The sequence below is a fragment of the Cherax quadricarinatus genome, chromosome 48, assembly GCF_038502225.1.
Source record: "Cherax quadricarinatus isolate ZL_2023a chromosome 48, ASM3850222v1, whole genome shotgun sequence".
Taxonomy (NCBI): Eukaryota; Metazoa; Arthropoda; class Malacostraca; order Decapoda; family Parastacidae; genus Cherax; species Cherax quadricarinatus.
In genome coordinates, this window is record NC_091339.1 from 7686375 (window position 1) to 7713932 (window position 27558).

The 27558-nt window shown below is 44.1% G+C and overlaps 2 protein-coding genes across 4 annotated transcripts in view; one reads left to right on the plus strand and one right to left on the minus strand.

The window, feature by feature from the left end:
• Positions 1–27558, minus strand: part of Polr3H (RNA polymerase III subunit H) — a 797681-nt gene that overhangs the window by 576145 nt on the left and 193978 nt on the right. The gene's annotated exons all lie outside the window — the stretch shown is intronic.
• Positions 1–27558, plus strand: part of p130CAS (Serine_rich_CAS and FAT-like_CAS_C domain-containing protein p130CAS) — a 488085-nt gene that overhangs the window by 413960 nt on the left and 46567 nt on the right. For both annotated transcript variants that reach the window (XM_070094843.1, XM_053787254.2), the window contains exon 2: positions 25844–25987. In XM_070094843.1, coding sequence (XP_069950944.1) covers positions 25844–25987 — 144 coding nt within the window. The remainder of the gene's footprint in view (positions 1–25843; positions 25988–27558) is intronic.

Genomic DNA, 27558 nt, shown 5'->3' on the forward strand with positions numbered 1-27558 from the left:
AATTAATATAACAAAGAGTAGACGTCAGCGGAGTGAGACTGCATTATGAACCCGGGTAAGAACAGATTTCAACTAAGTGTTGGGATATAGTGTACGGTGCAGTACAGGGACGAACAACAGTAACAATGATGTACTACACCATGAACACCAAGAAGATCCCACCTGTTGTCTTGCCGACAACCCTGGGGACATATCCATGGGGGTCTTCCCCCAAGTGTATATCAAATGCACCAAGACACTTGTGAGGACAGAGAGAGAAAGTGTTTGTGGTCTGGGGTTTGGTTTGTGTGTGTGTACTCACCTAGTTGTGGTTGCGGGGGTCGATTCGCAGCTCCTGTCCCTGCCCCTTCAACTGGCCGCTACTCAGTCATTCTTCCCGCTCTGTAAGCTTTATCATACCTCTTCTTAAAGTTATCTATGTATGGATCCTGCCTCCATTACATCGCTACCCACTCTATTCCACTTCCTGACAACTATGTGACTGAAGAAATACCTAACATCCCTGTGTGTGTGTGTGTGTGTGTGTGTGTGTGTGTGTGTGTGTGTGTGTGTGTGTGTGTGTGTGTGTGTGTGTGTGTGTGTGTGTGTGTGTGTGTGTGTGTGTGTGTGTGTGTGTGTGTGTGTGTGTGTGTGTGTGTGTGTGTGTGGCCATTCTGTCCTAGGCACATGTCGATTAGACACTAGTCACAACTCTTGGCCCCACCTCTTCACAGGTCGCTACTAGGTCACACTTCCTGCTCCATGAGCTATATCTCTTCTTAAAGCTAGTATGTGTGTGTGTGTGTGTGTGTGTGTGTGTGTGTGTGTGTGTGTGTGTGTGTGTGTTGGGTTCTGTGTGTTGTGCTTGTGGTGGGTTGTGTGTGTGTTGTGCTTGTGGTGGGTTGTGTGTGTGTTGTGCTTGTGGTGGGTTGTGTGTGTGGTGGGTTGTGTGTGTGTTGTGCTTGTGGTGGGTTGTGTGTGTGGTGGGTTGTGTGTGTGGTGGGTTGTGGGTGGTGTGTGGTGTGTGATGGGTTGTGGGTGGTGTGTGATGTGTGATGGGTTGTGGGTGGTGTGTGATGGGTTGTGGGTGGTGTGTGGTGTGTGATGGGTAGTGTGTGGTGGGTGTTTTGTTTGTGTGTGTATATACTGTGTATTGTATGTGTATACTGTGTGTTGTGTGTGTATACTGTGTGTTGTGTGTGTATACTGTGTGCTGTGTATGCATACTGTGTGTGTATGTATACTGTATGTTGTATGTGTATACTGTGTTGTGTGTGTGTGTTGTATGTGTGTTGTGTGTGTGTTGTATGTGTGTATACTGTGTGTTGTATGTGTATATACTGTGTGTTGTATGTGTGTATACTGTGTGTTGTATGTGTGTATACTGTGTGTTGTATGTGTGTATACTGTGTGTTGTATGTGTGTATACTGTGTTGTATGTGTGTATACTGTGTTGTATGTGTTTATACTGTGTTGTATGTGTGTATACTGCGTGTTGTATGTGTGTATACTGTGTGTTGTATGTGTGTATACTGTGTGTTGTGTAGCAGCAGTAAATTAGAGCCAGGATAGTTGTTGGTAGCTGTAGCAAGACACTTGTAGTAGCTGTGTTTGCTTTGTGTACTCACTCTAAGCTTCCCAGCCCTCCCACTCCAGCTGTTACTCAGATGACACCCACACCAACCTTATTCACACTCACCATCACCACCCTGCAGCTGCTAAATGTTCACCACTAGAGAGAGAGAGAGAGAGAGAGAGAGAGAGAGAGAGAGAGAGAGAGAGAGAGAGAGAGAGAGAGAGAGACAGAGAGAGAGAGAGACAGAGAGACACACACACAGAGAGAGAGAGAGAGAGAGAGAGAGAGAGAGAGAGAGAGAGAGAGAGAGAGAGAGATAGAGAGAGAGAGAGAGACAGACAGACAGACAGAGAGAGACACACACACACACACACAGAGAGAGAGAGAGAGAGAGAGAGAGAGAGAGAGAGAGAGAGAGAGAGAGAGAGAGAGAGAGAGAGAGAGAGAGAGAGAGAGAGAGAGAGAGAGAGAGAGAGAGAGAGAGAAATAATTACAAAAGACTTATGGGTTTATGCCGAGGTTATATGCCGAGATCCCTAAATTACTACCTGTGGTACCTGTCTACCTGTACACCTGTGTTAATACATAATACCGACACCTATATGAGAGAGACATGCATGCAACGTTAGGTATCAATATTAATTAAGGAAATGTTTCGACCTTAATGAATTAATCGTTTTCTTATGTTAACTAACCTCTACCTGTGATGGGTTCGAGGGTCTTTATTTGGAGAATAGCCTTTGGCCAGGGCTCGTGTTAGCTTCCCTGTTCAACTTGGTTGTTACTGCATGTATTAGTTCAGGCAAACACCTTAATTACTGGGAACGTTTGAATTTTCTTGACCTGTACTCCCTGGAACACAGGCGAGAAAGATGCACTATAATCTACACTTAGAAAATCCTAGAGGGACTGGTCCAAAATCTGCACACAGAAATCACTTCCTACGAAAGCAAAAGACTAGGCAGATGGTGCAACATACCCCCACTGGGGGATATGATGCCTTGATCCACCGGGAGGCCTGGTCAAGGACTGGGCCGCGGGGGCGTTGACCCCTCGTAACGACCTCCGGGTAGACTACGTCAAATCTCTGGCTGGGCATCTGGTGAAGTTGGTACAATAGGGGAACACTATTAACATCTGGGGTCCCAGACTATTCAACATTTTACCAGAAGATATCAGAAACACTGTTGGGACAAGTGTAGAAAACTTCAAGAGGAAACTGGACAAGTATCTGCACCAGGTGCCGGATCAACCAGGCTGTGATGGATGTGTGTGGCAGCAGGCCGTCAGCAGGAACACCCTGGTTGAGCAGGCAAGCACCAGACGAGCCTGGCCTAAGGCCGGGCAGTCTAGTATACATTGGACTGCGGGCGGAGGGCACTAACAGCTTGATCGATCAGGCCAGCAGCCAGGACGCCTAGTCTGGGACTGGGCCGCGGAGGCGGTGACTTCCGGAAGTGACTGCGGGTAAACTTTGGGAGCGCGCGCGCACACACACACACACACACATTTACTCATTCAGAACGTGACTCACTCAGTTGTTGCTGCTCTGGAAGTGCATTTCGGTAAAAAGCTTACCTACTTTGCCCACTTGTCTGATTATCTAATTCGTTGTTCAGTTAATAAGTCACTGTCAGCTCAGCACCAGGGTCCCAGTTTAAGTTTATTTCAAGTGTTTATCCCTTCTAATGTCCCTTCCCAATTAAGTGTGTAATAGTATTGCACAATGTCGTGTGGTCAGAGGCAGTAAAAGCAATGACTGGCTAATAAACTCTGAGCTCAGTTCCCTCCCTTATATATGGTATATGACTGTGGATTATAGCTCTAAGCTCACTCATGTTGAAGTGGCTTAGTGTGTAATTAACGAGATTCCAGTACCTGATACTAAGCCTTGTGTGATAACGCTGGATGACCACGCCGTACGTCAATTATTATTATTATTATTATAATCAAGGGGGAAGCGCTAAACCCGGAGGATTATACAGCGCCTGGGGGGGATGTGGAAGGCATTCAGGCTTAATTCGGGGAACTGGAGCACAGATCCAATTCCCTAAATCAAGAGCCCCTCACCAACATCAAGGAACCTTCCTTGAGGGGCCGTACGTCAAGCCAGTCCTTGCTGACTAAACTTGCTCGGTATACTCCTGCCACTGTAGCAAGCAATGGCTAACTTGATCCTAGTGTTTTGCGAGGTGTCTGACAGTAATTTTACAAAAAATACTAATTCATACTATAGTATTAAATCATCGTGTAGAACTAATTTTTTCTAGATTACCAATTCATCGTTGGATACTAATTCACCGCAGTTTTAATTTATAATGGAATTAAATCATCAGACTACCATGTCATCACAGAGTACTAAGTCATGATGGAGTACCGAGACATTGTGGAGTACCACCTGAAGGTTTCCTGAAGACGATTCAGGGATCACTACCCGGCAGCCTGCTCAATGACCAGGCCTCCCTGCTGCTAGCCTGATCCACCAAGCTGTTGGTGGACCAATCCCACCATAATTTTCGAAGTAAAATTATGATTTATCTTGTCTACATTACAAGGAGCACACTTCAAAACATTTCAAGCATTACCAGTAATTTAGGAGCTTGACTGCATGTACATGGGCATTGAAGGTTCTCTGTATATTCTCCAGGTCTGCGGAATTGAATTGGCATCTTTTATGAAAACTAAGTATTACAGACAATCGCTTTAATTACGGCAGTAATAACAGCATTGTTGTGATCCTTAAATGTGAGACCTGACATTATCACTCCTAAATCTCTCTCAGTAAACTTTTGCACTATTGAGCCATTCTAAATTGTTCTTCATTCCAGTTTTTATCTTCCAGAATTTTCCAGGTGTAAATTTAAAGGCATCTTTTTCACCTACATTCCAGCGAGTAAATCTTTAGCGAAGCTTAGAGGATCGAAGGAGTTTCCAGTAATTTAGGTCTCTGTCTGAATTTATATGAGCGGTGAAAGTTTCTTACATATTCTCCAGTTCTACTATTTCACTTACCATTAAAGAGACTTAGTAATTCTAGTTACTTCCGTGTGCAGCACATTTCAACAGGATTTCTTAGCTTTGTAGAGAAATTCTTTGGTTAATTTGTCCGTCTGCCCCACAACAATGACAGTATGCGTTTCCGCCACTAGACTAGCCAATATTTTGTATGTGTTATTCATCAAGTTAAGAATCAGAATGTCTTGTCAGGACTAGTGATATTGCTGGTGTCAGAAGCCAGGATTCTTAGGGCAGTGAAGGATGTAACGTAGAAGCAGCGAATGAGTGGATGGTTCAGCAAAGATGTCATTGAATAATTGCCTTCTGAGAGATCGAGTCATGGTACCTGCAGTTATGAGTATTTTAGGGATGTGCCAAAGTATCGATATCGGCGGCTATCAGCCATTTTTACGATATTTGTGAGAAAAATGGCCGATACGTGTGTACTAAAAAATATCTAAATTAACAATACCTCACGACTGTGTGATATCGGCAAAAAATTTTGGTATCATCCCATCCCGAGACTACTTACCGATACTGTCGTAATCTGAGACATTTGACGTTATCGAGACTATTAGAGATATGGCAACACGAATATGAGAGTATAGTTTTACCAACGCTCTTATATGGGTGTGAAGCCTGGGTGGTGAATGTTGCAACAAGGAGAAGGCTGGAGGTAGTGAAGATGTCATGTCTGAGGGCAATGTGTGGTGTGAATATAATGCAGAGAATACATAGTTTGGAAATTAGGAGGAGGTGCAGGACTACTAAAACTATTATCCAGAGGGCTGAGGAGGGGTTGTTAAGGTGGTTCGGACACGTAGACTGTATAAATCTGCAGTGGAGGGAAGGCGGGGTAGGAGTCGGCCTAGGAAAGGTTAGTGGGAAGGGACAAAGGAGGTTTTGTGTGAGAGGGGCTTAGACTTCCAGCAAGCATGTGTGAGCGTGTTAGATAGGAGCGAATGGAGGCAAATGGTTTTAAGGACTTGACATGCTGTTGGAGTGTGAGCAGGGTAACATGGGAAACCGTCAGGCAGGACTTGAGTTCTGGAGATGGAAAGTATAGTGCCTGCACTCTGAAGGAGGGATGTTAATATTGCAGTTTTATAACTGTAGTGTAAGCGCGCCTTTGGCAAGACAGTGATGGAGTGAATGATGGTGAAAGTTTTTTCTTTTTCAGGCCACCTTCCCTTGGTGGGAGACGGCCGATGTGTATAATAACAAAAAATTAGTTTATTGTGCAGCCCATGTCTATCCTGTGGTTGGTAGCGCAAGAGCATAATGATACATAAAAGGGCCTAGGAACTAGGCTTCAGAAGGGTTAATACAAGTACATTTGGATATGCACAGTATTTACAATTAATGTTTCACCTATTGTAAGCCAATTTAGGACATTTGCTTAAAATGCCTGATACTCTCTCCAAGTTTATGTAGCACATAGTAATGCTTCTCATCATCACATGGTGAAATAGAAAGGAAGCCGAGTTAGTCACCCAAGGATGAAATCAATTTAAGAACATTTTTTTCGCATTACGTAATTGTTTAAAGAGCCGTAAATCATACGCCTGGCACGCATAGAATCCACCACTACTACCACCACCACCACCACCAGTACTACCACCACCCCCTACTGCCGATGGAGAAACCTCCACGTCAAGTTAAACCTAGCAGTGGAAATTGTTGCTTCTAGTTTATAATACCAAAAACTGAAGAAAAAATATAAGTTACTTGGATAATGTGATTGTAAATACAGTGAGAGTAATGGAAAGAAAACAAGTTGTTGCCGGACCCTCATTCATTCCTTTTCATTTTCTACCGTGACGCCATACTTCAACCATCCTACAACCCGCCACCACACCTTCCCCGTCACTTCCACCATCCTACAACCCGCCACCACACCTTCCCCGTCACTTCCACCATCCTACAACCCGCCACCACACCTTCCCCGTCACTTCCACCATCCTACAACCCGCCACCACACCTTCCCCGTCACTTCCACCATCCTACAACCCGCCACCACACCTTCCCCGTCACCTATCAACTCCCTACCCGTCCAACCTCATTCAACCCATAATAACTGGAAAACTAGGATAGTGCTCCACAGTGGCCTATTCGCGGTGTATATCGTGTCAGATATATGGAACTAGGATACATTAAAAGCGTATTGCCGTCCCAGGAAAAAAAGAATGATATACAACATTATTATTTTTTGGATGTGTGAGAACAAGATTACAGAGGCGCCGGCCCGCTTGTCTATATGGCTGCATCAAATAACTAGCTATTCATATTTGGTTTGCTTGACCTTGCAAAAACCTGTCAGAAAGATCAACAACAATCTGGTATAGGCCACCAAATGAAAACAGATAACAGGAATAACACCACTGGAGTAACCCATGTTTACAGCATGCACAATGCACATCCTGGCTCCCTTCTAAGAGCTGATACCAGTGGGTCTGGTGCAGTTTCTGTTACTGATCCTGGTACCGGTACTGGTGATGCTAATGTTGGTGGCCCTGATGGTTAAAGGATGCTGTGGATGTTTGTTCTGGATAGGGAACAGATCAAAGAACACCAGTTAGGAACTCTGAAGCCATTAACCACGGCTGGTGGAAACCTGAAACAGTGCAGATTTTATTTTGGGGCATCTGCAAATATGGCCCAATGGGAACTATCAAAAAGGGAACTTGCATATACAACCATGTAATGATTACAGTGCTACGATTCCAACTATCCAGCTTTCCACCTGAAGGGTACGAGGCATATAAAGCCGAGCCAATATGCACACAATCATACAACCAACAAGGATTTTTTAGTCCCAGGAAGCGGAAAAGGAGTTCAACAGTCATGGATAATAATTTAAACCAACGAACAAGCCCCCAGGACAGCAACTAGCAATGTATCATCTTTTGTTTTGCGTTTCAAACAGAATAAAAATAAAATACCGTTTATCAGGGCTCTTCTCACGGAGTCACATGCAATGTTTGCAGCTTTCACAGACTCACGTACAAGGGTAATAGGGTACAACCTTTTTAGACTCAACCAGAGAAACTGGCAACAAGCTAATGGTGGCCTGTATGTTAAAGAATCGTTCATATGCTCCAAGTTATTAAACACCACTAATGATGTATTCATACCTTTTGTGGTCAAAGTAAATCAGAGCCTAGTTGTTGTTATTGCACATAAACCACTGGATACAACTTGCCAACAGTTCAGTGATCAGCTACAATATTGAAAATGGAACATTGTCTTAAATTCATATCACACCCAGTCTCAGATATTTTGTTGCCTGGAGACTTCAGTTTGAGACATTTTAAATGGAAGAATGCAGCAAGGACTGTAAGCTTGAAGGATCAGTCGTACACAACTGAATTATTAAACCTCTGCAATAAATTCACCTTGAGCCAGAAGACAGCAGAAACGACCAGACTGGGAAACACCCAAGACCTTATATTCATTAACTATGAGGATGTTGTCCAGGACATTATGGTGTCGAAGGCTTCAGTCTCAGACCACAAATATAATCGAGGTACAGACTTGCGTGCACAGAGAAACACCACAACTTGAGGATAAAGTCAACAGATTCAGTTTCAACAAGAACAGCTGAAACCAAGTAAATCGAGACCTTGATGAAATACAATGAGAAGACAATATAACCACTATGGATTTAAACTAGTTTCTCTGGAGGATGAGCTCACTGGAGCTCAAAGTATGCCGCAGACATATACCTCTACGGCAGAGAAGATGCAAACTCAAGAGAGGTGCTCCTTCTACAAGCAAAGACGATGGATTACAGCTTCTCAAAGACAGAAGACTCTCTGAGGCATGAAAAGAAACTTGTTAACATGGAGTGCAAAACGTTTGCATCATACAGAATCCAGGAGAGAGAGAGAACAAAGAATAATAGAAGAAATTCCAAATACTGCATTTAATGTTTGCAAAATCCAGGGCGAAAGACATCGTGTATAGGACTCTTACTTGAAGGGGATGAAACATACAGTAGTGACAGTAAGGAAACGAGTGAAATACTAAATGTTTCAATAGTTAAGATGGAGCTAATATCGCTAATGTTATATCAAGTATTTGGAGTGAAATACACCATCGCTTCGGCGGCGTGTTTGTTTGCCCAGTAAACTTGCCGCTTGGGGGCAAAATCTTCAAAAAATCTACAGGGAGACCACGCACTTTGTGGTCGAGTTCCAAGTAACCACAGAGTTAATTGTCTATGATGGATCGTGGTTTCAAGAGGGCTTAGTGGTCGACGGGTAGTGTAGCCGGACTAACATCATTGGGACAAGGTGGTGAAAGAGCGCGTGAGTGTGACCCACCTGGTGTTAGTCTGTGATGACATTCCCAGGCAGTGACGCTACGTCAGAGGAACAGTTGCGGGAATAATAAGGGTGAGAGCAAGGACTCTATCTTTTGTTTCAGTGTCTTGATGCAAAGTGTACACTTAGAGAATATGTCAGTGGAGATTCCGTTGGCTGTGACAGAAGCGTGATGATTTTGTTGATTCTATGGCGAAAGTGCGTTGGCTGTATGGTGAAGCTGAAATTATTCCATTATGTCTATGACGGAAGCAGTGATGTCACTGACCCTCTGGTAGCGAAAATGCTGAAGATCGCAGCAGATTGTGTGTACTGACTATCGATATAGAAATGGTGTAGCCATTGGCAATACGGGCGAAGGTGTGGGTGTTCGCCGATGGTGAACTTTAATTATGATACTCGAAGAACAAACTCCACTCCAGCAGGGTCACCCCTCTATTGTGGTTCTGTGCTGGTGTCAGGAGGAAACTGCAGGTTTGATCACCGCCTCTGAGCAGCCAGCATGTGGTTCATACGTTACTGTGGCCAGCAGTAACAGCCTGGTTGATCAGGCCTTGATCCTCCAGGCGGTCTGGTCCAGGTACAGACGGCCAGGTAGTCGATTCCGGAGGTCACCGCCCCCGCAATCCGGTTCCAGACCAGGCCTCCTGGTTACTGACCTGATCGATCAAGTTGTTAGTGCCCGTCGCCCACACTCCAACGTATACATCACAACCACCTGCCTGAGCGGCGCCCCTACTTGTCATTGGGGTATTTTGCATCGCCTGCCAAGTCTTTTATTGTTGTAGGGAGTGATTTGTGTGTGCATATTCGGGACCATCCCTTCTAGGATTTTCCAAGTGTAAATTATGATATTTCTCTCTCGCCTGCGTTCCAACGAGTACAAGTCAAGTTCTTCCAAGTGTTTCCAGTAGTTGAGGTGTTTGACAGAACTTATATGTGCAGTAAAGGTTCTCTGTACACTCTCTAGATCTGCAATTTCACCTGCTTTGAACGGAGTTGTTAATGTGCAGCAATATTCCAGCCTAGAGAGAACAAGTGATCGCAAAAGGATCATCACTGGCTTGGCATCTCCTGTTTTGAATGTTCTCATTATCCATCCCATCATTTTCTCTGGAGTTGTGATCTTGGAACGGTTGTGGTCCTTGAAAGTGAGATCCTCAGACATTACCACTCCCAGGTCCCTCACATTATTTTCCCGCTCTATTGTATGATCAGAGTTTGTAGTATACTCAGTTCTAGTTATTATCTCCTCCAGTTTTCCATAACGGACTAGTTGGAATTCCATCTCCCCACTTTGCCAGTTATTCCTTTAGCACGTATTTTGTGTGCTATTTCGCCATGATCGCACTTGTTAAAGGCTTTTGCAAAGTCTGCATTCTGTTTTTCTTCCAGTGCATCCAAGGCCATATCACAGTGATCCAGTAGTTGTGAGAGGCAGGAGCGAACTGCTTTGAACCCATGTTACCCTGGATTGTGCAGTTTTTGGGAATCCAAGTGGTTTGCAATAATGCTTCTTAGCACTCTTTCAAAGATTTTTATGATGTGGGACGTTAGAGCTATTGGTCTATAGTTCTTAGCTAATGCTTTGCTGCCACCTTTATGGAGTGGGGCTATATCCATTGTTTTAAGTGGCTGTGGATTTTCACCCATGTCTAAGCTCCTTCTCCATAGTATACTTAGGGCACGCAAAAGGGGGTCCTTGCAGTTCTTAAAGAACACAGAGTTCCACAAGTCTGGGCTTGGAGCTGAGTGCATAGGCATGTTGTCAGTGGCTTTCTCAAAATCTATCGGAGTTAGGGTAATGTCGGAAATCTGGTATACATTGATGGAGTTTTGAGGCTCTTTCATGAAAAAATCAGTTTGGATTGTCGATCTTCAGGCTGATTTGTGGCTCGCTAAACAAAGAGTCGTATTGGAATTTCAGTATTTCACTCATTTCTTTGTCATCTGTGTAAGTCCCATCTTATCCGAGCATGAGCCCGATACTAGATGTGGTATTTGCCTTGTGAAGTGTGGTAAGGGTTATATCAGAGATTATGGGATGTATGTAGCATTTTGAGTTTCCTTCATGAACTTAATAGGGTCGTTAATCTTTACGTTGATTTGTCTCATTGAACACCGAGTCGTATTGAGATATGAGCATTTCACTCATTTCCTTCAATCATGGGATGTTTTTGCCCTGGATTTTGTTTTGTATTTCTCATTTTCTCATGTATTTTTTTTACCCTCTCTCTCTCTCTCTCTCTCTCTCCTGGACTGTGTGATGCATTCAGTTTGAGCTCAGCGTCTTCCATTTCTGTAGCCAGTGTTGCTTTTTGTTCTTCGAAAAGTCTGTCGAGCTGTTTTGCATCGTCTTTGCCTATAGAGAGAGCGCCTCTCCCTTTCTAACCTGCATCTTCGTAGTGGCGGACAAGCAGCGGTCGAAAGCAAAATGGTGGTATTTTCTTAAATGGGAGTTCCTAGTTCGACAGGGATAGTGTCTGCTGGTGTCGAGTGCTGGGTATCACTAACAATTACTAGTGTACCAGTGCTGGGTATTACTAACAACCACTAGTGTACCAGTGCTGGGTATCATTAACAACCACTAGTGTACCAGTGATGGGTATTATTAACAACCACTAGTGTACCAGTGCTATCACTAACAATCACTAGTGTACCAGTGCTAGGTATCACTAACAACTACTAGTGTACCAGTGCTTCACGCTACCCAATCACATTCAAAGACCAAGACTCGCAGTGTGTATTGTACCAAGAGTCGGACAGGTACTATTTTAATTAACATTATTAGGTAAATAAAAATGAACACTGAGGGGAAGACAAGGTAGCAGTGGAATGGTGAGGCAGGAGAGTATCAGTGATTGTCAGGATAAAAAAAAAAAAGCGGACCGGGCCGGGGGGGGCGTTGACCCCCAGAATTCCCTCCAGGTAGACTGCAGGTAATGTTTCTGACAGAGTACGTGAAGTCAGTGTCTTGATAGGACTAATGCTGCTGCGTGATCAAAACACTGATGTCTAAAGACAAAACTGATAGAGTCAAATAACAACCACACACAAAAATGTTTGGACTACGTGAACTGTATCATGTTAATGAAACAATAGCAATTCCCGCCACCCTGACATATAACAGCCTTTGATATCACTATGCCCACCTATCTTCCCAAGAAACTAATCGTGCAGAATCCTCAACTTCGATTTGTTTCTAAAATCAGTGCTCTGGAACACACACCACCTTGCGCAGACTACACTGATGGCTCCCTTAACCCTGACAGTTGGAGGGCAAGAAGAGATGTTATTGTAAACCAGCCGATGTACAATAATAGAGGTGTATTAGAAAATAACGGTTTCCACCTTACAGACTGAATTGTTTTGCTAAACTTATTGCTATCAAAGTTCTGGAAACTACAGTGCAATTGTAAGTGACTCTTTCCTTATTACCTGATCTAAATAACCTGAGACGTGAATGTAGCAAGGCCTAGATATACACAAATTATTAAGAGAGGGATTACATTTAAATTTTTGTGGATTCCCTCTTACACGAGCCTCCAGGAGCATGACAAAATTAATGAATTAGTTAAAAAAACACAAAAGAATCTTGAGCATAATTTTTTTTTTATATTTTTCAATAGTTCATGAAACATTGAAAGGAACCATGAAATGTGCTTGAAGAAAATGGAACAGTAGAGATAGGAACTAGCCGATCAATTATCCATCATAATGAAATGCGTCAAGTTAAACATCTTTGAACATCAAAATGGTGTACAATACCGGAATAAAGTTGCCTAACTGTTGCCTATGTGTCTTACCTACCAACCTGTCGGTATTGTATACCATTTTGATGTTCATCTTGTCAGACACTGCAACACATGGCCTCTCGATACAGAAAACACCTTGGACTACCTTTTCAAGTGAGAATTGTTAGATCTGAGAGGGACATGACCTCTCAGTGGCTACATTCTCACTACTACTACTGTGGACCCCTCCTTCCGACAGTATTTAAGTCTCCGCACTGTCGCTTGATCTTCAGATAGTTCTTGACTATGGAACTGAACTTCTCCAGGCTGAGGGACTGACAACCTCATATTCTACGACTTCAAGGGTGATGGGCTGATTACATCGTCTTCACATCTCTACTGTTCCTGCCTACTTTCTGTATTCGACTAAGAAGCCTACTGTGTAGGCGAAACGTTTCGGAATAAAGTTGCCTAACTGTTGCCTATGTGTCTTACCATTAAACATCTTTGGAGAGTAACAAAGTCAGTAGATTACGAGATGATGTTACTATCTACAGAATCTAGATAATACCCCAAAAGGGTGAGCCGGGAAGACTGGACAGGCGAAGAATAAGTTCTTGAGTGGAGTGTCGCTCCGCTGCTGGGTTAAGCAGCGGAGCGACACTCCACTATGGGAAGGAGCTGGAGAATCAGGAATCGCAGGCGAGGTTGAGACACGAATGAAGAGCACGGAAGACTGCATCTCATCACTGCAGTGTAGATCTAGCTGGTTACTACTCGACCAAGGCTAGGCTATGAGTATCTCTGGCAGTACGCGTTGTATGGAGATGTCACTGACATAAAATGCAGTGTGTGGAGAGGACCATACACTGGAGCATTATATCTTAGTGTCCAAACATGTAACCTCTCAGAGACACCTCCATGTAAACCTCACTTGAGGTTGTATCCACATTTTGCATCGACTATGTAGATGAATGAACAGCTATTACAGAGACTGCAACCCAGTTATGACCATTGTTGTTTTAGTGGTAACAAGATACCATACATTTTTAGATTGTATTCTCTACGGTATTGTAGAATTATTAGCTATATGAAATAACTGTGAAATATGAAATGAGTACTATTTCTTTCTAGTGATGTAACAATGCTGTGTGGCCTGACAAAGACCCATTGTGACCTCTGGAATTCTATTTTATGCGCTATCGCTCACAGGATGAGTTGCTGGAGCATAACCAACTAGCCACTCAGGTGGCACACGAACACTGTGTGAGAGTAAGTGAAGAGAGAGAGAGGTGGCGAGAAGAGAGGAAGCGGAGGCGAGAACAGTGGATGTGGTCACCTCGCTGGAGACATTCCGGCGCCCGGCGCCATCTTCCCCGCTGTCTGCCCGTCTGTCTGCCCCCACCCTATTCTTCCCTCTCCCTTACTCCCTCCCGTGTGGGCCTCACCTGTTCCTCTTGCTCTATTATACGTAAATAATTCATAATTATATATTAAAAGGACGTTGTGGTAGCAGTGTTGTACACAGAAGCCACCAGCTGCACACTTCACCAACCATACAAAGTTACCTTTAACACTTGTATGCTAAATCAAACACCACTTTCTGATTTCAGTTTTGTTAAAGGCACGTGGCGGTATATTTCTATTTAGAAATAAACGGAGATTACATATATATATATATATATATATATATATATATATATATATATATATATATATATATATATATATATATATATATATATATAAAATGTGCCGAATAGATAAAATTGGTCATTTAGCAAGAACTCATTAAAAATTAAGTTTTTTTTTAAATTTTTACTTACACGTTTAAAGATATATATTTTTTCATTTATGTTAATGTAAAAATTAATAATTTTGTACCAAAAGAACCTTAGAAAACTTATCTAGCCTCATTATAACAAGTGCAATTTAATTTGGCCTAATCCAACTAAATATATTTTAGACAAGTTTACAATAAGTTAATAATAAACAAACAAAATGAAATATATTTGTTTCGTTACGTTCAGAATTATTTTTGCGAAATTATTGCATACACAAATTTTAGATTGCCTTATTCGGCAAGAAGAGCGTTGCTATTTAACCCAAAATCAAAAGTTTTACCTGTTCGGCACGATATTATATATTAAGTAGAGTCAGCCTCAGCTGGGAGTCTTCAGCAGTGCCAGCCTCAGCTGGGAGTCTTCAGCAGTGCCAGCCTCAGCTGGGAGACTTCAGCAGTGCCAACCTCAGCTGGGAGACTTCAGCAGTGCCAGCCTCAGCTGGGAGACTTCAGCAGTGCCAGCCTCAGCTGGGAGACTTCAGCAGTGCCAGCCTCAGCTGGGAGACTTCAGCAGTGCCAGCCTCAGCTGGGAGACTTCAGCAGTGCCAGCCTCAGCTGGGAGACTTCAGCAGTGCCAGCCTCAGCTGGGAGACTTCAGCAGTGCCAGCCTCAGCTGGGAGACTTCAGCAGTGCCAGCCTCAGCTGGGAGACTTCAGCAGTGCCAGCCTCAGCTGGGAGACTTCAGCAGTGCCAGCCTCAGCTGGGAGACTTCAGCAGTGCCAGCCTCAGCTGGGAGACTTCAGCAGTGCCAGCCTCAGCTGGGAGACTTCAGCAGTGCCAGCCTCAGCTGGGAGACTTCAGCAGTGCCAGCCTCAGCTGGGAGACTTCAGCAGTGCCAGCCTCAGCTGGGAGACTTCAGCAGTGTCAGCCTCAGCTGGGAGACTTCAGCAGTGTCAGCCTCAGCTGGGAGACTTCAGCAGTGTCAGCCTCAGCTGGGAGACTTCAGCAGTGTCAGCCTCAGCTGGGAGACTTCAGCAGTGCCAGCCTCAGCTGGGAGACTTCAGCAGTGCCAGCCTCAGCTGGGAGACTTCAGCAGTGCCAGCCTCAGCTGGGAGACTTCAGCAGTGCCAGCCTCAGCTGGGAGACTTCAGCAGTGCCAGCCTCAGCTGGGAGACTTCAGCAGTGCCAGCCTCAGCTGGGAGACTTCAGCAGTGCCAGCCTCAGCTGGGAGACTTCAGCAGTGCCAGCCTCAGCTGGGAGACTTCAGCAGTGCCAGCCTCAGCTGGGAGACTTCAGCAGTGCCAGCCTCAGCTGGGAGACTTCAGCAGTGCCAGCCTCAGCTGGGAGACTTCAGCAGTGTCAGCCTCAGCTGGGAGACTTCAGCAGTGTCAGCCTCAGCTGGGAGACTTCAGCAGTGTCAACCTCAGCTGGGAGACTTCAGCAGTGTCAACCTCAGCTGGGAGACTTCAGCAGTGTCAACCTCAGCTGGGAGACTTCAGCAGTGTCAACCTCAGCTGGGAGACTTCAGCAGTGTCAACCTCAGCTGGGAGACTTCAGCAGTGTCAGCCTCAGCTGGGAGACTTCAGCAGTGTCAGCCTCAGCTGGAAGATACTGAGGTGTTCCATTAAAGGTTCAGCAGCTACGGCAGCTTCAGAGACTGTTTCATCAGAACTACGGTTTATATTACTTTAACATCTACCATAGATTAACAGCACTACGTATATATACCTAAGAATACAAAGTTGCACTAGCCTGGCGACAACCAGTCTGACCATCATCAAACTTGTACTAAGCAACACCCACTAAATGTAGGCCGTCTCAGGATAAGTTGGGCAGGATAGATAAGCTGCATTAATTTAACCATAGAGGTCAGGTCGTTGGGCCATGGTAGGAGGGTGTGGGTGTTTGTGTTTTGGGGTATTAGTGTAGGGTGCCCGCCCCTGCTCCTCGGTCAGTACCCATCTTGTACAAACTCCCAGCACCCACTTTGTAGTAATTACAGTGGTGTACTCTGGTCAAACGTGGTGCTCACGCGGGTCAAGTGTCAGCGGCCACTGCCTGTAGTTTGTACTAATTACAGGCTATTAATGTAACTGGTGGCGGCGGGCGGAGGCTGACGCACCAAGACCATGGCGTCAGACAGCCGTAGTGGCGGTGTTTCGGGTAGCGGCTCGGTGCGTCGGTGGCTGGACTGGTGTTTCGGGTGGTTGGTCGGGCAGCAGCTGGGTGGGTGGGTGGGTGGGAGGGTGGGATGGTACGAGGCGGCGCCACACAGACTATGCCAGCATACCATCGACTCCCTTAGTGTCAATGTGGGCAGGCAGTCTGCTGGCTGACAGACGTGTCATCCTGACGTAGCTGTGAGAGACGTGTCATCCTGACGTGGCTGTGAGAGACGTGTCATTCTGACGTAGCTGTGAGGGACGTGTCATCCTGACGTAGCTGTGAGGGACGTGTCATCCTGACGTAGCTGTGAGGGACGTGTCATCCTGACGTGGCTGTGAGAGACGTGTCATTCTGACGTGGCTGTGAGAGACGTGTCATCCTGACGTAGCTGTGAGGGACGTGTCATCCTGACGTAACTGTGAGGGACGTGTCATCCTGACGTAGCTGTGAGGGACGTGTCATCCTGACGTAGCTGTGAGGGACGTGTCATCCTGACGTAGCTGTGAGGGACGTGTCATCCTGACGTAGCTGTGAGGGACGTGTCATCCTGGCGTAGCTGTGAGAGACGTGTCATCCTGGCGTAGCTGTGAGAGACGTGTCATCCTGGCGTAGCTGTGAGAGACGTGTCATCCTGGCGTAGTTGGGAGAGACACGTCATGCAATAACCATTACCAGCTATCAAAGTCACCGTCTCCTCTTACATAGATGCTACCACCAGCTGTCCACACGCCACGACCAGCTGTCTGCACCCCACCACACACTCTTCATTCAAAGTTTAAACTTGATCACCATACATAATATTAACTCTTTTTACTGTGAGTGCTATACAGTATATATACAGGACAATCAATTCTAATATAAACGCTCTGCCCTGAAACTCTTCTTTGATAACTGCAGCAGAACTCAGACATAATGCAAGACAAATATATGTTTGGTTAAAGGACACATGTGCAACTAATCAAACTAATGTTACACGTGTGTCCTTTTACCTTACATATTGTCAGTAATTCTGCCTTTATAAAAATTTCTGATTTTCAACTTCCTAACAAATCGAACACAAAGAGTAGTGGTCAACAGAGTTAAATCGGAGGCTGCCATAGTGAAGAGCTCGGTTAACCTCCATGGTAAACAATATGATGTTCAATGAGGACAAATTCCAACTACTCCGTTATGGAAAACTGGAGGAGATAATAACTAGAACAGAGTATACTACTGACTCCGGCCATACAACAGAGCGGAAAAATAATGTAAGGGACCTGGGAGTAGTAATGTCTGAGGATCTCACTTTCAAGGATCACAACAGTGCCACGATCACAAGTGCAAAGAAAATGATAGGATGGATAATGAGAACTTTCAAAACGAGAGATGCCAAGCCAATGATGATCCTTTTCAAATCACTTGTTCTCTCTAGGCTGGAATACTGCTGTACATTAACATCTCCATTCAAAGCAGGTTAAATCGGAGATCTAGAGAGTGTACAGAAATCCTTTACTGCACGTGTAAGTTCTGTCAAGCACCTTAACTACTGGGAACGCTTGGAAGCACTTGACTTGTACTCGTTGGAACGCAGGAGGGAGAGGTATATCATAATCTACACTTGGAAAATCTTGGAAGGAATGGTCCCAAATCTGCACACAGAAATCACTCCCTATGAAAGTAAAAGACTGGGCAGGCGATGCAAAATGCCCCCAATACAAAGTAGGGGCACCATTAGTACACGGGGCCCAAGACTGTTCAACAGCCTCCCATCAAGCATTAGGGGAATTGCCAGTAAGCTCCTGGCTACCTTCAAGAGAGAGCTGGACAGATACCTAAAGTCAGTGCCGGATCAGCCGGGCTGTGGCTCGTACGTTGGACTGCGTGCGGCCAGCAGTAACAGCCTAGTTGATCAGGCCCTGATCCATCGGGAGGCCTGGTCATGGACCGGGCCGCGGGGGCGTTGATCCCCGGAATAACCTACAGGTAACCTCCAGGACTCAACTTACGTAAAAATACAGTGCGCATAAAATAGCTGTAATATCTGGAAGTCTGTGACTGGAGATTCCGAGGATACACTTATCTGGCAGCCGCTTCAAAGGTGCTCTTTAAAAGCACCTTCTTACCTTAGTATGATGGACAACGAGCCATGAACGCAGTATAATGCGATCTTTTAGAGACAGTTTCGTCAGAGATAGTAGACGCCATGCACATAACATCTTCAACTCTCCTAGACCAGATACCACCGAAAGAAGACACTCGTCCCTACTAACTTTATTACCATACACGTCTACAGCAACATACACTCCAACACCGAATTCCAAATACTACTGCATCCCCTACAATCCAAGACCATGTCGTAGTGGTCCAGCAATTGTAATAGGCAAGAGCAACCCGCTATAAACCCATGCTGCCCCGGGTTACGCAGTTCTTGTGGTATCACGTAATTGGCACTCTGGTTTCGTAGGACCCATTTGTTACAGGTTTCGATAATGTGTTACGTTAGCGCTGTTTATAAATTTTTTTCTGCAATTACTTTACTGCCAACTTTGTGCGGTGAGGCTACATCAGTGACTTTCAATGACTATGGAATGACACGTGCCCATAGAATATTTAAGACATGATATAGTAGTTTCTTGCATTTTTTTATGAATCTGGAGTGCGACGAATCTGGGCCTTGAGGAAATTATCAAGTTCAGTATTGAAGACAGTCAAGGCTTTGTTGGTAATTCCCTTAGTGCATGAAAGAAGGTTGTTGAAGTCTTCGTCTCTCTATCTCTGTGTGCTCACTGCTCAGCTACTTTTCATTTGGGTTATTTTGCACAGTTTGCCAAGCCTTTTGCTTTCATAGAAAGTGATTTCTATGTGCAGATGTGGTACCAATTCCTCTAGAATTTTCCAGGTGTAAATTACGATGTCTCTTTCTTCCCTTTGTTCCGAGGAGCACAGTTTGAGGAACTTCAAGCGTTCCCAATAATTTGGGTGCTTGATAATTTAAATTTGCAGTGAAGGGTATACATACCTGGAGTCTACCTGGAGGGCATTCCGGGGATGAACCCCCCCGCGGCCCGGTCTACGACCAGGTCTCTAGGTGGATTAGGGCCTGATCACCGTAGTCCAACGTATGAACCACAGCCCGGCTGATCCGGCACCAACTTTAGGTATCTGTTCAGCTTCCTCTTGAAGACAACCAGGGGTCTATGGGTAATGCCCCTTATGGCTGGTGGGAGGCTGCTGAATAGTCTTGGGCCCAGACACTTATTGTGTTTTCTCTTAGTGTACCAGTGGCGCCCCTACTTTTCACTGGGGGTATGTTCTGTTTGCAGATTAGGAACCAGTTCCCCCAGAATCTTCCAGGTGTAGATTATGATACATCTCTCTCGCCTTCGCTCCAGTAAATACAAGTCAAGTGCTTCTAGGCGATCCCAGCAGTTAAGGTGTTTGATGGAACTTATACGTGCAGTAAAGATTCTCTGTACACTCTCTAGATCTGTAATTTCACCTCCCTTGAATGGAGATGTTAATGTACAGCAGTATTCCAGCCTAGAGAGAACAAGTTATTTACAAAGGTTCATCAGTGGCTTAGCACCTCTTGTCTTGAATGTTCTCATTATCCATTCTATCAGTTTCTTCGCAGATGTGATAGTGGCATTGTTGTGGTCCTTGAAGGTGAGATTGTCGGACATTACCACACCCAGGTCCTTCACATTACTTTTTCGCTCTTTTGTGTGATTAGTTTGTAGTATACTCAGTCCTAGTTATTATTTCCTCCAGTTTTCCATAACGGAGTAGTTGGAATTTGTCTTCATTGAACATCATATTATTCTCCGCTGCCCATTGGAAAACTTGGTCCATATTTTCTTGGAGATTTGCCGTGTCCTCAATGGATGACACTCATGCAGATCCTAGTATCGTCTGCAAAGGATGATACAGTACTATGGTTTACATCTCTGTCTATGTTTGATAGGAGAAAGAGGAACAGGATGGGCGAGTACTGTGCCTTGTGGAAGAGAGCTCTTCACTATGGCAGCTTCCGATTTAACTCTGTTTATCATTACTCTCTGTGTTCGATTTGTTAGAATGTTTAAGATCCATCTGCCTACTTTGCCAATTATCCCTTTAACACGCATTTTGTGTGCTATTACACCATGATCGCACTTGTCAAAGGCTTTTGCATAATCTGTGTATACTACATTTGCGTTCTGTTTGTTTTCCAGCATTTTGCCTGCCTTAAGAGGGTTGGTTAGTGTACAACAATATTAAAATCTAGTGAGATCAGGTGATTTAAAGTATTATTAATAATAATTAGCTTGGCATATCTTGTTTTGAAGGTTCTGGTTATCCAGCCTAGCATTTTCCTCTCGGCTGTAATAATAATAATGATGCTTTAATGTAAGGCTTCTAAAATCACATTAATCATCCACTCTGCTGAGAAATTTGAGTATGTTTTATACTACATTCCAATTTATTTCCTCACTTTTTCCATAGCAGATTATTATTATTATAATCAAGGGGGAAGCACTAAACCCGTAGGATTATACAGCGCCTATGGGGGGATGGAAGGCATTCAGGCTTAATTCAGGGAACTGGAGCACAGATCCAATTCCCTAGATCAAGAGCCCCTCACCAGCGTCAAGGAGCCTTCCTTGAGGGGTTTCCATAGCAGAGCAGCTGAAATTTGCCCTCACTGAACATCATATTTTATGTATTCCACTGGAAGATTTTGTATATATCCGAGAGTAGTGAAACTCTCGAAACTTTTCAAAGGTATATCAGCTTGGAGATTTGCTGCGTTTTCAGATTCTAGTATCGTTTGCAAAGGATGATATAGTTCAGTACTATATGTAGTGTTTTTGTGGAGAGAACGAGTGTGTTGTGGAGAGTACTGTGCTCCGGGGACCTCAGCTTCTCACGGTAGCAGCCTCTTTACTACTGTTTACTCTTACTTTTTGGGTATTGTATTTGTTACGGTGGTGTTGAGGAAGATGGTGGCTGTAACGTTGATTCGTTGGCTGTAACGTCCAATACATAGCACATGATGCTTATAAGCCTAATTTCATAATTTAATACACTTTCTTCCATGAACAGTACATTGAACTGTATTATGACAAGGGCAGGACTCCCGCGTCTCCGTAAAACCACGGGTATATTCACACTGACTTTATTCCCTCAGTAATTAAAGCATACTTGATCTCTGTGTACAGGTTACCTGCGACCTTCCCGCGTGTTGCTCTGACACTGTGCGATGTTTTACCACAGGCAGTACTGTGGCGCCAGGCCGGTTAATTTACATAGTCAATGACCTCTTGTGTAACACTCCTGACCCCAGTGATGACTTGTGACGGCCTTGAGACAGTGACCATTGAGAGTGACAGCATCGAGACAATGGTCACACAGAGTGAGAGGGTGGGAGACGGTGATGCCAGTGAGACAGGGTAGAGAAAGTGATGAGCGCAAGACGGCAGCGGCGGTGGTAGCCACGAGATGGAGCCTGGTACAAGATAACGGAATGTGTTGAAATTCTAATAGAGAACACAGTTTTAATGTGATTCTCTGGAAGAGTACACAGACACAGGCTTTCTGGTCCTATCTTAGACCTATGGTACCTGATACTTTTGGCAGGGACACTCACAAAATTACCCGAATTTAATGTTACGGCAGACAACGCCTGAAATTAATAAGCAATTCCTTAAACAATTAACAAGTGCATTTTACAAATACAAAAAGACAACGTTAAACGTTAACCCACAAACCAAATTAGTATATAGACCGAGAGGTGTATTCTCAGTGGTTACACACCGAGAGGTTTATTTCTTTCAATGTATTTACACTGTTTAATATATTCTATATTTCAATATTTCAGGGGTTAAAATATTCTTGACTGGTGGTGAATCGGGTATATGCAGCCTTAATGACTTTGTGCAGTAAATAGAATTTAAACCCAGTCAACCAATCAGTAAGACCTAGTCAACACCGTACTAGGCATGGTCTGTTGTATAGTGCTGCTGCGACCTCAAGGTAAATCAGTGCATTCAACAACAAAAATACATCACAGTAGATTTCAGCTTGCAACTGATCGTGTGTGGGGCGGAATTAACTCAAACTGATTTCTGGAACCGGAATGAGCATAGTAATAGGTCAGAGTTGTTCTTTTTCACAGTGTAGTAGAGCGACTTTCCTCGCATGGACCAGTAGGCCTGCTGCAGTGTTCCTTCTTTCTTATGTTCTTAAGTCTTGTAGTGGGAGCAGGGGGTCTACAACCATACAAATGTCATACAGCAGTACGCTGTATTAGGCTGTGTTGTATATATCAAATAGAACATACTTGGATATAAGCAATTGTTAAATAAAGTACAAAGAAATTTTCCTGATAGAGTTTATTCTTTCCCCAAATTAGTATATCTGATTTATTTCCATTTTTGTCAACTCTGGAGCAATTTGTCCCCAGCCCCTGCAGAGCAAGTGCCAATGACTTCATCCATGACATTCTCATGTACCAGGGAGCCATAACTTTCGATGCACATGGAGTAGAGTTCACTGCTGAAGAGGAAGCAATGAATGTAACCTCGAGGATTGCCATTGCTCTAGCTAAAACAATGCCATGTCTAGCGAAGTCGGTAACTTAATGCTGACAACTTCACTAGCATTGGCATTGTTACATACCCCAAGCATCAGTACAGCTGCAGATATGTGGGTTCAGCAAGAGAGAATCGAATTGGTAATCCACCTCTAGATAACACCAAGGAAGAGAGAAACCATCACTTGCTGTTCTGGTGATGAGGTCTTTTTCTGTAAGTGGAAAGACAGGAAAAGTCGTCACCATTCTGTCATCTGATGCTGGCAATAAACCATCCAAGAAATGCCTCAGGTATGATAACAAAGACGAGAAGAAAGTGGAGGTTCCCTGCACCAATGTCATCTAAGTTTACAAGTCAAATATGAGTGGTATTCATAAGAGTGACATGCTGACCCATATATACAAGACTTAAATGAGGACCAGAAGATGGTATATGAAACTGTGTTCTGGATCTTACTGTCTGCAATTCTTGGATCCTTTACAATAGGGACTGCAAGTCCCTCAAAGAAAAACGCATGTCCCTGAAACGGTTCAGGAATAAAGTAGCGACTCGTGCATGCCAGCACAAGCAACCCAGGCCACACTGACCATTACCAGAAGCAACATTTCCAAAACCAAAAATAAGACAGAAAATTCTGATAGGCATTTGTGCAACTATTGCGCTACCACCACTAACAGACATCGCACAGGATGGATGTGCATGCTGTGCAATGTTCCTCTCTGCCTGACCACTGCCATTCCCCTGCTACTTTAATTAGGAGCTTTGAAATATTACTAACATTGTAGTGTTAAGTTTATTAACACTGTTATTTTCTCAAATTTCTACCTCAGTGTCATATTTTTTATAATTTTATATAACTATGCAATGTAAAATACATATACACTTTGTTTTTCATCCTCCAAAATAATTAAGACACTTTGTATTGTGCACAATTCATTTCCCTTTCATTCCAGATACCCCAGACGGGGTACGCAGGGTTCCCGGTAAGTCATTCCTATACTCCAGACGGTTCACATTAGTTTTTACCATTTGTAGACAAACAAAAGAAAATCGGGGAAAAGTGGTCTCAGAAAAGGCCCTTCTATCACATACTAGGAGGGTTTCAAAATTCCTCCATTTTAAACGTTAGATCTGACATAACTCTTAGGTCTCTCACATTTGACTCACGTTCTATCGATTGGTTAAGTTTTTGTATTCCTATCTTTTTTTTTTATTTCTTCTTTTCTTCCATGATGCAGTAACTGAAATTTATCCTCATTGAACGTTATATTGTTGTCAGTAGGCCATTGGAAGACTTGGATTATATCAGCTTGGAGGCTTGCTGTGTCTTCAGTGGATGTCACTTTCATGCAGATTCTAGTATCGTCTGCAAAAACTGATACAGTGCTATGATTGATGCTACTGTCTGCCAAAAATGAGAATGAGAAAGAGAAGTGGAGTTAGTACCATACCTTGGGGAACACAACTTTTCACTGTAGCAACCCCGGATCTCACTCTATTTACTCTTTGGGTTCTGTTTGTGAGGAAGTTAAAAATCAATCTTCCCACCTTCCCAGTTATTCCTTTTTCACGTATTTTATGTGCAATTACCCAGTGGTCGCACTTGTAGCTGTTATGTTACTGTAGAGACCACACTGAGGTAGCTATATTATTGTCGTGAACGCACTGAGGTAGCTATATTATTGTCGTGAACACACTGAGGTAGCTACTATATTATTGTCCTGACCACGCTGGTAGCTGGTATGAATTTTCCTTACCACACTGCTGTTATATTGTGTTCAAACTTTGCTTAGGTACATAATATATAGTGGGCTGACCTGAGGTTAGAGCAGCAGCGACCACTGGCTTACCTGTGCTGGACTTAGTGGACTGAGTAAGCAAGTTAGTACATATTGTTTAGCAGATTATATTAACAGTGGCGCCACATGCAGCACAGGGCATGGCTTGCTGACGAGTGAAGAATGGTTAGTTAACTAGTCAGTCAGTGTAGTAGTGTGGTGACAGTGATGCTGAAATGGGTTAATGAAGGCAATTAAACTTTGGGTGACAGTGAAACACAGCTGATAAGTGTCTTTTCCTTCCTCGCACATTCACATACACACACATTATTAAATTCATGAGGAAACAAACGAGAGCTCTGAAGCGAGGCGTGGTGTCTGTGACCCAGGAAACCGTCTACAGGTAACCTACAGGTCACCACTAGGGAATGAGAGAATCAAGTTCAGTCCTGGGGAGGGTAGTTCCAGCTTTTCTTTTAGCTCGAGAGCCCCTTACTGGAATCATTTTACAGGCAACCCCATTTTACAGCGTTTCGCTAATGCAGCAATTTTCAGTTATACCCATTCTTCATTTATTCAGATTTCTTACAATAAATATATTCACTACTCACTATAAGCAAAGGATGAAAACATCTTTAGGCAAGTAATGAGTATAGTGTATATGCATTTTTTAGACCTAGCTTTATTGCTCACTTAATATTTAATGGTGTAAGCATGTTATCAGGCTTTAAATGCATTTGAAAGTGAAAAAAAGGCCATGTTTCACTTTACAGCAATTTTCGCTTGACAGCGATAGCCTGGAACCTAACCTGCTGTATAAGCGGGGCCCTCCTGTAAGTATATATTAGCGTATTAGTGAAATGTTCGATATTATGGTAGAGAGTGGAGGTCTGACATAAAGCTACACTGACTTACTGTTACATAGCTAACACTGTGGTGGTTTCATTACAGAACTGTATGGCCCGAGCTCTCTACGACAACGTGGCTGAGTCCCCAGACGAGCTGGCCTTCCGTCGTAACGATGTTCTTACTGTACTTGAACAAAACACTGCTGGTCTGGAGGGCTGGTGGCTGTGTTCACTGCGAGGACGTCAGGTGTGTGCTTACATCCTAACACTTCCTACCTCCCCGTCATCCTAACGCTTCCTGCCTCCCCGTCATCCTAACACTTCCTACCTCCCCGTCATCCTAACACTTCCTACCTCCCCGTCATCCTAACACTTCCTACCTCCCCGTCATCCTAACACTTCCTACCTCCCCGTCATCCTAACACTTCCTACCTCCCCGTCATCCTAACACTTCCTACCTCCCCGTCATCCTAACACTTCCTACCTCCCCGTCATCCTAACACTTCCTACCTCCCCGTCATCCTAACACTTCCTACCTCCCCGTCATCCTAACACTTCCTACCTCCCCGTCATCCTAACACTTCCTACCTCCCCGTCATCCTAACACTTCCTACCTCCCCGTCATCCTAACACTTCCTACCTCCCCGTCATCCTAACACTTCCTACCTCCCCGTCATCCTAACACTTCCTACCTCCCCGTCATCCTAACACTTCCTACCTCCCCGTCATCCTAACACTTCCTACCTCCCCGTCATCCTAACACTTCCTACCTCCCCGTCATCCTAACACTTCCTACCTCCCCGTCATCCTAACACTTCCTACCTCCCCGTCATCCTAACACTTCCTACCTCCCCGTCATCCTAACACTTCCTACATCCCCGTCATCCTACCTCCCCGTCATCCTAACACTTCCTACCTCCCCTTCATCCTAACACTTCCTACCTCCCCGTCATCCTAACACTTCCTACCTCCCCGTCATCCTAACACTTCCTACCTCCCCGTCATCCTAACACTTCCTACCTCCCCGTCATCCTAACACTTCCTACCTCCCCGTCATCCTAACACTTCCTACCTCCCCGTCATCCTAACACTTCCTACCTCCCCTTCATCTAACCCTCTCTCTTCCTTCACTTTACTCTTCCATCTCAACACTTCCTACGTTCCTACTCGCGTTACTCTTCCTCCATCTTAATATTTACTGCCTTTCTTTCTAATTCTTACTCTTAATTTCTACATCAGTATTTTTTTTATAAGCGAAATTCCCACTTCGCTGACCCCATTTCTCCCACACATTCCGAGCAAAAGCTCTCACACAAAGTTTAACCAAAAAATCAGTTTCACTATATATTTCAGATTTTTTTTTAAGATATCGTTCTCAGCATATACCGCAGTGGAATCTAGCTGTGACGAATTATGTTTCTTGTTCTTCCATTTCCAGTGTTACCAATTATTTTACTGGTACTTCACTTGTTAAATCTTTGACAGACAAGAGTTTTACCATCTCTTCTTCTGGTAAGTAATCCTCCTAATGGTTATAATCATACCCATGATTTTTAAAGTGATAGACCGGTAAGCCAGCTAAAGTCCTCGGTCAGATGGCCAAAAGCTTCAGTTGTGGGTCGTAAGACCCGCGTCAGGAAACACTTGTCCTGTTTCCTGACAAACATTATACCTACCGTCTTCTGGTGTAAAGTTAAAACATGTCTAATTCTGACTTTGGTCCTTAAGGAATTTATAGAATAACCTCCAATGACCGAACATTAAAGCGATTTCTCAGTTTAGAGTTTACTATACTAAGGAAAATATTCGTTATTCTGG